Genomic DNA, 12,913 nt, shown 5'->3' with positions numbered 1-12,913 from the left:
TGTACTTTGCATGTGCCTGTATGAATAGAATATCTGCCATTCTGCCTGAGTCAGGAGACTGGGTAATCTTGACAAAGTAGCTCAGTTCTTGCCTGTAAGTCAGAGGCTGTGTGTTCAAGTCACATCCAAGAACCCAAGCACAACCATACACTGGCTGCCTTCACCCCCAAAGGACTGCAGTGGTTCAGGAAGGCAGTTCACCATGACTTTATCAAGGGCTTCTAGGATAGACTAAAAGACCATAAGAAATAGGAACAGAATGGTCCATTCAGCCCCTTAAACCTGTTCTGCCATTCAATAGGATCATGGCTGATTCAACATTTCTTGCTGCCTTGAACATACTTAATAACCCAGCATTGACAGCCCTCTATGGTAAGAATTCTATAAATTCTATGTTCTCTGAGAGAAGAAATTCCTCCTCATTTCTGACTTAAATGTGTGACCCTTATTCTGAGACAATGTCCCTGGTCCTAGACAACCTTTCTGCATTTAGCCTTTCAAGTCCCCGAAGAATCCTACTAGTTTCAATGCTGTGGACAATATGAGATCATTCCTCATTCTTCTAAATTCCAATGAGTAGAGTCCCAAGCCTGTTTAACCTTTGATCATAATAATTACTGGCCTGTAAAAGAATAAACGAGAATAGACTGACACTCCCCTGCTGCACTGTATCAAATACCATCTTTCAGATGAGTTTAATTGTGGTCCTTCCTGTTCTGTAAAAGACCCCATGCCAGTGTGTTGTAGAAGAGCAGAGGAGTTCCCCGTGATGTCTTGGGGTCATTGTTATTCCTTAATCAACATCACTAAACAGATTCCCTGGTCATTATGCTCCTTGTGGGAGCTTGCTGTGCACAACTCTGTGTTTCCAGGATGACAACAGTGATAGCTCTCCATGAACAGGAAAGTGCTGTGGAACGTGTGATGGTTGTGAGAGAGGTTTTATAAATACAAAGTCTTCATATTCTTTCCCCACAGCTGCAATAAATTCAGTTAATTTTCTTATTGCTCTTCCTCTAGTGAGGGCACTTGCTTTTGCATTTCCACCAACCAGTGCTCTCTCTCACTCTACATAAAAATCATTCTGGTGTGGCCCTTTCCCACTGTGAGACTCACATTCCCCACTCACTGACCTTACACCTTCTCAAGCCTCAACTTATCCCAAAGTGCAGCACCTCCACATTCACCTACACAGAGTTCTCAATTACATCACCCCACCTTCTCCAAATTCCACAAATCCTAGTGAGTTAACATTAAAGCCTATCCTCATTTTCATTCAAAGGTATAAATATATGATTTGGAACAGAAATAGGCCATTCAGCCCCTCTGGCCTGCTCTACCTTTCAATAATGGCCGACCTGGTTCCTCCACTTTAACAGCTATTTCTGATGACCTTTCACCTCTCTTTTCTGATCAAGAAATGATTCACTTCTGCCTGTGATAAAATTCAAAGTCTCTGCTTCCACTGCCTTTTGAGGAAATATATTGCACAACTGGGGTTCTCTATTCAGGCACACAGTTGTATTGGTAGTGCCTGATCCCTGTATGTTTACAACGGGATGTCTCGCCCAGGAAATAGCTGCATGTTGCCAGAAAATCAATGTCAGTAGAGCTCTCTGGGAATAGTTAAAGATACAGGGTGGAATCTTCTCAGATCCTGAACAACAGGGGCCAAAGCACGAAGGTCGGAAAATGCCCAGCGAGAACCCTCTTGACATTGAGATCAAAATGCTCTGTTTTTTAACCGAGTGTTGGGATGGTAAGACCAGATTCTCACCAGTGACAGTGAGATGTCTGTTAGCAGGGATCATTGCTTGCTATCATTCTCACTGCGATGACCTCATATCACCTCATTGATAGGCAGCTTCCCGTTCTTCCATTCTGCACTTTCCTCTGTCTAGATCTCTTCGTGTTCGACAGGTTTCATCCTCATTCTTCCAAATTCCAGTGAATATCATCTTAAATGATCCAACCTCTCTCCATATCTCAGTTTTGCCATGCCAAGGATTAGTCTAAGAAAACTTTGCACTCTCTCCATAGTCCATATAATCTCCTCTTCGTTGCTTGAGGAGACCAAAAATGTACACAATACATGTGTGTGATGTCACCAAGGCCCTGGACAGAAACCAGATGCCAAGAATTCCCAACATGAAAGTCTGAGTGGGGACCTGATGACTCTCTGCTTGCTCCCCTAAACCTCCATCTCAGACACTCAGCACCAACATCTCAGTGCAAGTTCAATGGGCAGGGCACACACCCACCATTCATTCACAGACCATGGCAGTTTTTTAAAACTCACTCTTGAGACATGTGTATTGCTGGCATTTATTGTCTGTCCCTAGTTGCCCCTTGAGAAGGTGGGGCTGGGCTGTCTTCTTGAACCGCTATAGTCCATGCACTCTAGGTAGGACCACAATGCCCTTAGGGTGGGAATTACAGGATTTTGACCCAGCAAAAGTGAAAGAATAACAATATATTTCCAAGTCAGGATGGTGAGTGGCTTAGAGGGAAACTTGTAGGTGGTAGTGTTCCCATGTATCTGCTGCCCTTATCGTTCTGGATGGAAGAGGTCCTGGGTTTGGAAGGTGCTGTCTGAGGATCTTTGGTGAATTTCTGCAGTGTATCTTGTAGATGGTACACACTGCTGCGACTGAGTGTTGGTGTTGGAGGAAGTGGATTTTGTGGAACATTGGACATATATCAACCTCACTATCCCCATGATACATCTGCACTCCAATTACAGCACACTTCTACATTTAAAGTACACTGCTACTCACTGATACCTTTCATTGTAATGCTACTGCAAGGACACTTTGTGCAGGGATATGCACCGAGCTCGTGGACTGAACCATTCCATGGCTTCCCTTAGAACTCACTCACCTTGTAACCACTTCAATGCTGACAGTGTCTCTGCATTGCCCTTTTTGTATTTTACCCGCTCAGCCAGAGTTAATGGGTTCACAGTCCGTCTGTCTTGCCTTCCCTTTTAGCATAGATGTGAAGCCAGGCAGCTTGTCCTGGCTGTTAGCTGTGATTGGTCCAGGGGGTGAACATGTTGCAATATGGCTCCTTGCTACATTAATCTCACACTAACACTGAGCATCAGCCATAGTCCTGTTTCTCTCCACACAACTCAGTGCATATAATCACCAATGGTCATGTTGCGAAATCACGGAGAGTCGTCCTCAGTAAAGAAATATTTTCCAAATTAGCTGAAGTGATTTGGGGACACTCTTATTGCAGTCAGTCAGCCAGACTCAACAATAAGCTGCAGAAACCCAAAGCTAATGTCATTTGCTTTATTGAAATTTGTTTTAGATTGAATATTCCTTCATGATTATACTTATGGAATATTATGTGCAGTTTTGGTCTCCCTACTTGAAAAGGAATAAACTTGCATAGAGGGTATATTTCACTTATATCAGTGATGGCAGGACTGTCATGTGAAGAAAGATTGCTTCAACTGGCTTGAATTCACTAGAGTCAAAAAGTGTAGCACTGAAAAAGTACAGCCAGTCAGGCAGAATCTGAGGAGCAGGAGAATCGATGTTTTAGCCATAAGCCCTTCACCAGGAATGATGAAGAGCTTAGCTCAAAACGTCAACTCTCCTGTTCCTCGGATGCTGCCTGACCTGCTGTGCTTTTCCAGCACCACACTCTCGACTCTGATCTCCAGCATCTGCAGTCCTCACTTTCTCCTAGCTGAATTCAGTAGAGTTCAGAAGGACGAGAGAGGATCTGATTGAAATGTATAAAACTCTAACAGGACTGGACAGATGTGATGCATGGAGGATGTCTCCCCTGGTTGCGGAGGCCACAATCTCAAGATACAGGGTTAACTATTTGGGACTGAGATGAGGAAACATTCAACCTAAATCAAAAATCTGCAAATGCTGGAACTTTTAAACAAAAGCTCCTGTTGAGTTTTTCCAGCGATTTCCAGTTTTGTATGAGGAAACATTTCTTCACTCAGAAAATGGTCAACCTGTAGAATTCTCTAATATAAAAAGCTGTGGAGGGTGGGTCACATTTAAGAAAGATATTGCTAAGTTTTTATATCTAAACAGCACTGAGTTGTGTGGAGAGAAACAGGACTATGGCACTGAGATCGAGGATCAGCCATGATCATAGTGAATGGTGAAGCAGGCTGGAAGGGCTGAATGGCCTACTCCTGCTCCTAGTTTCTATGTATCAATGTTTTAATTTTCATGGCACTGGAGCACACAACGAATGCTTATAAAAAATGACCTTTAGCTTCTTGTCAAACCTGACAAACAAATGTCTCTTTATTAGTGACTTTGCTCAGTCCATTATTGTGTCAGTTGGAGACAATGGAGTAAAATATTTCTGGGTGAGGTCAGATCACAGTCATCTTCTCAATTGTCCACATTCCACTCATGGCAGAAAATGACAAGTACTTTACACTAATCAACAATTAGTTCTTCTTGAATTTGCATCTAATTACCTGAAGTTCTATTTATAGGTCTGGTATTTGAAATATTAGACTTAGTAACACACAAATCTAAATTCTAGCAAAAGCATGAGAACTTAATTGTTCTTGAATTGTGGATGAACCACTTGTGAAGAAGTTCCTGTAGCGACCAGATTGGGTTGGTTTGTTTGGTTTATTCAGAAAGTAGAGATGGAAATGTGTTGCTGGAAAAGCGCAGCAGGTCAGGCAGCATCTAGGGAACAGGAGAATTGACGTTTCGGGCATTAGCCCTTCTTTGGGCTAATGCCCGAAACGTCGATTCTCCTGTTCCCTAGATGCTGCCTGACCTGCTGCGTTTTTCCAGCAACACATTTCCATCTCTGATCTCCAGCATCTGCAGACCTCACTTTCTCCCTTATTCAGAAAGTAGCTGTGTCATATGGATTATGCAATATCTGAGCAATGGCATGTAATGTTAGCTGATCTCAGCCAGATTGTTAATAAAGGGCATGGAGATGAAAAAAATAGTCCTGAAAATTGTTCACATTCACCCATTAGTAAGTAAACCTTGCGTTGTTTGCTCATGAGAAGAGCACAGATCAGGCATTCTGAGGCAGCTCATCATGCACCCTGGTGAATAATGCTAAACGTGTGGATAAGGTATACTGGACAATCACAGACGTGAAGCCCAAGGAATTCAAATGTGCAACAGAAACAGGAGGAAAAGAAATTGGTGGAGAAAAATATCAGGAAGACAAATCAAATTTCTTTTTTTCTCAACGTAATATTCCTATATTCATACCCCCATTCAAATTTTGAAGAATGCTTTTACAGATTGAATGAATTTGATATTTTGTGGAAATGTTCACTGATGGTTCGTGTCTGAATCCATACCAATCACAAACCATTCAGATACCGGTTAGCTTCATTCAAGCTTTTATCAATTTTTGAAAAAAGTCAGTTTTATTTTTGTTATTGGTTTTTGTTGGAAATGGACAGGTTGTACCGAAAAATAGAGTATTTTACAATTAAGTAGCAAAGTTCAGCAACATTCAGCAACATGCAGACAGCTGAAGTCACTAACATGAAAATCGTACAGATCGTTTTCTCGGTTGGTCTAGAAATGAAACAATCCACAGTATTAGGACAGGGATATTCACTGCATTTGACAAGTCTGAGCATCTTATAGCCTTCATAAATCCAATAGAATAAGAACATAAAGATGCCTTCAAACAGCAACTTAAACAAAATGCTGACCAAGTAAGTTCGAAAAAGAGGGGCATCGATTTTTACTTTCTGCAAATCTGCATTCTGATTAAAGATTTTTATGTTCTTCCTGGATTTTTTCCTTTGATTAACATGCATGCCGATGAGAAATGATGGAATGGACACAAAGAGGAGCTGGAAAACCCACAGCCTGATGTGAGAGATGGGGAAGAAACGGTCGTAGCACACATTCCTACAACCAGGCTGCTGTGTGTTGCACACAAAGTCACTCTGTTCATCTCCCCATACAGTCTCAGCTGCCACCACCAAGACCAGGACACGGAAGATGAAAATGACCGAGAACCACACCTTCCCCAGGGATGTGGAATACTTGTTGACTCCACCCAACAAAGATTGAAGGGAATGCCAATCCATTTTTGTTCACCCTAGAAATAAACAGAACCAGTTACAAGTTAGGATCTGGCAAGAACATAGAAATTACTTTTAAAAAGGTGCCTTCAGTTTGCCTGGTTCCATCTTGTTAGTCGTAAGAGTATATTGGCTCAGCACCACAATCAATTTTTATCTCGGTGCCTCTCTGAGAAATTAGAATGTGTAAGTAACTACATTCAATTAGACCCAAAACATTAATTTGTTTTTTTCTCTGTAGATGCTGCCAGATCTACTGAGTTTCTCCAGCTGTTTCCATCTTTATTTCAGATCTCCAGCATCTGCAGTATTTTGCTTTTATTCTCAACTAATTTCCCTGTTTCTGCTAAGCTAGGTACACTTGCCTCTGTTCTGCCACAATTTGCTGATAAAGTACACCCAAAATATTTGCTTTCCAAATTGTTATAATTATACTTTGTGACTCAATGAGATGCGGCATTTATTAACTATCCCTAGAAGCCCTTGAGCCCCCATTTTGAACTGCTGCAGTCCATGTGCTGTGGGTTGATCAACAATGCTATTAGTGAGGGAATTCCACCATTTTGACTCAGCAACAGTGAAGGAACTGTGATATATTTCCACGTCAGGATGGTAAGTGGCTTGAAGGCCAACTTGTAGCTGGTGATGTTCCCATGTACCTGTTCCCCATGTCCTTCTGGATGGAAATGGCTGTGGGTTTGGAAGTTGCTATCGAAGGAGCTTTGTTGAATTTCATTGCATCTTTGTAGATAGTACACACTGCTGCTACTGAGCATCGGTGTTGGAGGGAATAGATGCTGCTGGATATAATGTCAATCAATGGGCTGCTTTCTCTTGGATGGTGTCGAGCCTCTTGAGTGGTGGTGGTGCTGTAACTCTGGAGAGGTGAGTAGGGGGAGTTCCATTACAAACCTGACTTGTGCCTTGATGATGGCTTTGAGGAATCATGAGAGGAGCTACTTGCTGCAAGGTTCCTAGCCTCTGACCTACTCTTGTAGCTAATGTGTTTGTCTGATAACTCCAGTGATCTGGTCAATGGTAACTCTAGGATGTTGATAATGGGGGATTCAGTGATGACAACATCATTGAAAGTCAAGGGTGGTGGTTAGATTGTCTCTTGTTGGAGATGGTCATTGCCTGGCAATATTGCTATTAATTATAGAAATTAACATAAAATTGCACTGGCAGGTGATTCGTACACTAATTGAAATTATGCTTGGAATGCTTGCAAAAATTTTAATTTAACGTAACTCATCTCCACCCAGACACTAATTTACCGGTAAAACATCTACCTTGTTACGTTGAAATGCCAATAATAAACAATGGTTTACATGATTAGTTATCATCATCTCATACGTTTCCAAATTAATTAGCCTGAAGTCTATTTTTCTGATTGGTCCTATTGGTCAGTTATTGGTGCATAGTTGTAGCTATAAGGTTAAGGTGTAAAATTTGCCACCATGTGAGTTCCTAGTCTTAGCAGGAGGTGTTCTGAAATAAAGGTGAGATGCTTTACATAAGTGGGAGATAGACCATCAGCAGAACTGTTGTGATTCTATTCTAGTTGTTTGGCTGTGGTTATGGAGGTCAGGTAACAGACTGGTCGTTCCATCAATTCTAAATCAGAGAGTTAACATTCTGATCCTTTCAGTTGGAAGCTTTAATTCAGTCAAACCAACAAGAACTTCACCAGGAATCACATCCAAACTGCTTGCACTGGATAGAATTAAATAGGTAACTACCACACCAGAAAAATGCCTGCTATTAGAATATTAATTTTATATCCAATACTGCAAAAGAAAATAGCTACTTGTCTATCAAACCAACACCAAAAGTAATGCAATAAATTTGCAACTTAAACATTGGTACAAGTACAATAAATAACCCATATAAGTGAACCACTGTCTCACCAATATTGTAAAAGGAGAAAATGTACCCCTATATCTGCACTTACACGATGAAGATTGACTTTTCTGCCAAACAATTAAACTCCATTAGAGGTACAGGATGATGTTTTTTTTAAATGGGGGACATCATAGTTGAATTTGACAAACGCAACTTTAAAGAAATCTGAATCAAACTGAACTAATTCAGGTCATTCCTACATGTTCACCTTAATCCCTTAACCACACCTGGCACCTGACTATTGACTAACTCCTTGTATACAAGTTAAATCCTGAAGAAGGGCTAATGCCCGAAATGTCGATTCTCCTGTTCCCTAGATGCTGCCTGACCTGCTGCGCTTTTCCAGCAACACATTTCCATTACAAGTTAAATCAGCCAAACATTGACCTGTATTTTGCTTTTAGGAAGTTTACAAAGCCAATGACCTTTGCGTTGTAGATATCCTACATGGTAACCAATGATTCTTCATGACAGAAAATATTCCAACCATGACCCAACAATTAAACTGAGCTTTACTTGTCTTTTGGATACCCAGTAATGTCTGTCCCAGCTCATACTTATTCTCAGTGCTCCCCTGATTCTTTGGATGATATTTAATTAAGACAATGGGGACTTGTCTGTCAGAGGAGCCCAGCTCCTCCCTGAGTCATCTCTTTGGGGAAGCATCAGTGGGATAAAGTGACAAACTGACAGAAGTGGTTAGCATTGAATCTTCCCCCAGACTGCAGAGGAAGACAAACCATCAATCAACATCCACAAGAGCTACCAGCCAACTGGAGTCCAGCAATTGACTCATGCAGGCAGTGCCATCAGGATGGGTGGCAGCTGCTGGTATTGTACCTGGAGGAGGCCAAGGTTCATGAAGGACCCCAGACTCACACGTGGTTGAAGGTGGGATTGGGGTAATAGGAGGGTCCTGAAGGAGGTCAGTGGTGATGTACTATCCAGTCCAACTCCAGGATGTCCAATAATTTAGAGAGTCCTTTTGGATGAAAGATCCCTCCTTGGGAGCCAGCAAACAAGCCAGATTGGATTCTTCTTTTTGGGCTCCGTGGACAGCTAGTTCCCTGTTTGCTGCTCATGGGATGAGGTCATTTAAGGCCTCCACTTGACAGTGGGGTTGGTAGGCCTTCGCAAGCCCCATGATCGCAGACAAAATAAGGAAGTGACAGTAAGCAAGTATAGATGTCACCCAAAAACTTCAAGGCTATTTCCATGCTCCCCACCTCCAAATTCACCTGAGGGCAGGGCATTGAAATCAGTGCCTTCATTTTTGTTCAAATTTAACCCAAGACACAGCTTAGTTCAAACATAAGTGATTTATTGTAACATATAATCAAGTTTTATATCATGAGGTACATTTTTTATATTCCAAAACAGTCATTGTGCTGCCATTATCCTAACAAACATAACAAATGAATTGCACATTCCAGTTATACCTTAAGCTAGGAGTTAGTCATTCAGTTTCTTAGTTCAATATCCAGGCAACTGGACTACCTGAATGTGCTACAGCATCATGGGGGCGAAGACATTATGGATCCATCTTCCAGGAACAAGAAAGAAAGGGCATGGGATATGAAAATCCATTCTTAAATATGGTTCTAAGATTTCTTTAGACATCCTCAAAAAGTAACAGTTGACAGTTTATATTCAAACAGTGACATAGAGAACATGTAACCATTGAGATTCAATGTTTCAGTCTTCTGCACAGTTTTGCATTGAGTCAGTAAAATAACAAAGCTTGGCTGAAAGTAAAATTTGTCATTTCATAACATGCTATGTTAAAGACTGCCCTTTCAGCTGTTGTTCACTCTTCCACAATCAGTCAGTGCTGATGAACATAAGCAGCATGACAACATACCAAGGAGAAACCAAGCCCAAATTACACTGCACCTTGTGAACATTCCAAACAGCAATTCACACCATTGGCAGCACCTTTAAAATAAAAGACCTGAAGCTCTGAAAATCTAAAAGTCATGCAGACCAGATTTCCAGCAGGTAGCTTAGTACAAGTTACTCTCAGCAGCCAGATTCCCACAAAAACTATGGGTTTTAACCTCTGATAGTTTTATGTGAAGTAGCATCAGGATATCTCACAAACAGGAGATTGTGGTGAAATAATAACGGAGAAACTCAGTCGTCTGACAACAGTTGTGGGAGGAAAGCAGAGTTGATGCTTTTAGTCCAGAGACTCGAAATGTTAACTCTGTTTTCTATCCACACGTGCTGCCAGAACTGCTGAGTTTCTCCAGCAATTTCTGTTTTTGTTTCAGATCTCCAGCATCCACATTACTTTGTTCTATTTTAGGAGACAGTGGTGCATTGAGATCATGGGCTTTTTGGCAAGCATGGCTCATGACAAGGTCCATTCCTTGGTGTTTTAAGTCTTGCCCATTTACAGAAGTATTAGTCAACTCTTAGCTTATTGGGTATTTTAGGCACCATTATCTTGTTTTGAATAAAATATTGCACTTAATCCAATTCTTTGATATTCTGATATTCAGCTTCTATTCAAAACACAGTGTACAGCTTATGTGATAATGCTTCTAATGTATGTCAGATCCTTTCCTTCTAAGAATGTGTCACTTTATTTATATTCCTTCTGTTTGATCTTATTGAGGCTTTATTCATGGAGGTTTACATTGTCTTCAACAAAAGGCAGTGATTATGTGTTCATAAGGAACCCAGGAATGAGTAAATTAAAGTGGCAGTAATGTATAACAGTGACAAACAGAATACTCAGAAATCAAAATAAATAGATTGCACATAAATTGATACGGCATCTCTTCTGATAGTATCTCGTTGCAAAGTCACAAGATAACTGAGGGGCCCAGAATCACATGCATATTGTGTATCTATAAATAATTTGGGGACGATTGTCTTTTTTAAAATATAGAAGTGATATCAGAACTGCTCTTTTGCTCTTTGTCAAATTTTGCTGTGCTGATATTTGATGAACTGTGAGCAACCGCTAATTTTTTGTTTTCATTGCTCCTTGCTGCTGCAAAAAGATTTTTCTTCCATTGCATAATGAAATACTTTACAATTAAGTAGCAAAGTTCAGCAACATTCAGCAAGATGCAGACAGCTGATATCACTAACATGAAAAGGGTGAAAATTGTTTTCTCGGTTGGTCTAGAAATGAAACAGTCCACAGTATTAGGACAGGGATATTCACTGCATTTGACAAGTCTGAGCATCTTATAGCCTTCATAAATCCAATAGAATAAGAACATAAAGATGCCTTCAAACAACATTTTAAACAAAATGCTGACCAAGTAAGTTCGTAAAAGAGGGGCATCGATTTTTACTTTCTGCAAATCTGCATTCTGATTAAAAATTTTTATGTTCTTCCTGGATTTTTTCCTTTGATGAACATGCATGCCGATGAGAAATGATGGAATGGACACAAAGAGGAGCTGGAAAACCCACAGCCTGATGTGAGAGATGGGGAAGAAACGGTCGTAGCACACATTCCTACAACCAGGCTGCTGTGTGTTGCACACAAAGTCACTCTGTTCATCTCCCCATACAGTCTCGGCTGCCACCACCAAGACCAGGAGGCGGAAGATGAAAATGACCGAGAGCCACACCTTCCCCAGGGATGTGGAATACTTGTTGACCCCATTCAGCAGAGAATGAAGGAAATACCATCCCATTCTTGATCACTCTAGAAATAAATAGCACCAGTTACTTTAGCAGAAAATCTATTTGTCTACTGATTACTGTTAAAAATTGGGCATACATGCGCTTCTTGTAAATTTCTCATGAAGACCTCTAGCCACACTTTCATGTCAGAATCCAGTAATGAAGTTGCCCACAGTCTAACATTTACAATAGAAATTCTGTATGTAAACAATTTTCTGTCACAGTGTTGATATAGAGTGTGGCTGATAGGGAGCACTGTGGAACACATTCCTGGCTGGGCTCATGTTAACTGTTCCCATCTTCTTAGGAAACCAGGAATTCCCATTGTAAGTTGGGCAATTTCATTTTATATAAACAGTGGAGAAGAAAACCCTATCTTCAGGTGTGCTGCCTCACCATGTCCTGCTGTACAATCTCATTGACAAACCATCTTAGTAAGAACTGCTCACTTTCTCACTGAGAGGTTGGAGCACAAAAATATGAGAAACAAAATAAAAGGTGATAATCTCTGTAAGTAACACAATGTCTGTTAATTATCTTTTTAAAATTAGCATATCTCCTTTCTTCTTTCAGGAATTTGTAAATTTTTATTTTGTTGTTTTCTTCCATATCTTCCAAACTTATTTGCTTCCTACTTCTTTGCTCATTTGGAATATTGTGAGCAGTTTTGGGCCTTATATCTAAGGAAGGATGTGCTGGCATTGGAGGGATGAGATCCAGATGAGGTTTACAAGAATGATCCCGGGGATACAAAGTTAAAAATCACACAACACCAGCTTATAGTCCAACAGGTTTAATTGGAAGCACATTAGCTCCGAAAGCTAGAGTGCTTCCAATTAAACCTGTTGGACTATAACCTGGTGTTGTGTAATTTTTAACTTTGTACACCCCAGTCCAACACTGGCATCTCCAAATTATAAGAAGGAAATACGCAGAAAAAAAATGAGGTACGAAGGTAAACTGGCCAAAAATATAAAGGAGGATAGTAAAAGCTTTTTTAGGTATGTGAAAGGCAAAAAAATGGTTAAGACTAAAATTGGGCCCTTGAAGGCAGAAACAGGGGAATATATTATGGGGAACAAAGAAATGGCAGAAGAGTTGAATTGGTACTTCAGATCTGTGTTCACTGGGGAAGACACAAGCAATCTCCCTGAGGTAACAGTGGCTGAAGGACCTGAACTGAAGGGAATTTATATTTGCCAGGAATTGGTGTTGGAGAGACTGTTAGGTCTGAAGGTTGATAAGTCCCCGGGGCCTGATGGTCTACATCCCAGGGTACTGAAGGAGGTGGCT

General features: G+C 40.8%; 2 protein-coding genes across 2 annotated transcripts in view; both read right to left on the bottom strand.

The window, feature by feature from the left end:
* Positions 1–5,376: 5,376 nt before the first annotated feature.
* The window catches only part of LOC122563467 (gap junction beta-2 protein-like), a 12,760-nt gene continuing 5,223 nt past the window's right edge, over positions 5,377–12,913 (bottom strand). Inside the window, exon 2 of the mRNA XM_043717216.1 lies at positions 5,377–6,084. Within this exon, the coding sequence (XP_043573151.1) occupies positions 5,405–6,073 (669 nt within the window). The 5' untranslated portion in view covers positions 6,074–6,084 and the 3' untranslated portion in view covers positions 5,377–5,404. The remainder of the gene's footprint in view (positions 6,085–12,913) is intronic.
* Positions 9,276–12,913, bottom strand: part of LOC122563466 (gap junction beta-2 protein-like) — an 8,865-nt gene continuing 5,227 nt past the window's right edge. Inside the window, exon 2 of the mRNA XM_043717215.1 lies at positions 9,276–11,642. Within this exon, the coding sequence (XP_043573150.1) occupies positions 10,858–11,631 (774 nt within the window). The 5' untranslated portion in view covers positions 11,632–11,642 and the 3' untranslated portion in view covers positions 9,276–10,857. The remainder of the gene's footprint in view (positions 11,643–12,913) is intronic.

This window comes from Chiloscyllium plagiosum, chromosome 27 (assembly GCF_004010195.1).
Source record: "Chiloscyllium plagiosum isolate BGI_BamShark_2017 chromosome 27, ASM401019v2, whole genome shotgun sequence".
NCBI lineage: Eukaryota > Metazoa > Chordata > Chondrichthyes > Orectolobiformes > Hemiscylliidae > Chiloscyllium > Chiloscyllium plagiosum.
Note: the sequence above shows the minus strand (reverse complement) of the source record. Positions and strands in the feature narration are given on the sequence as shown.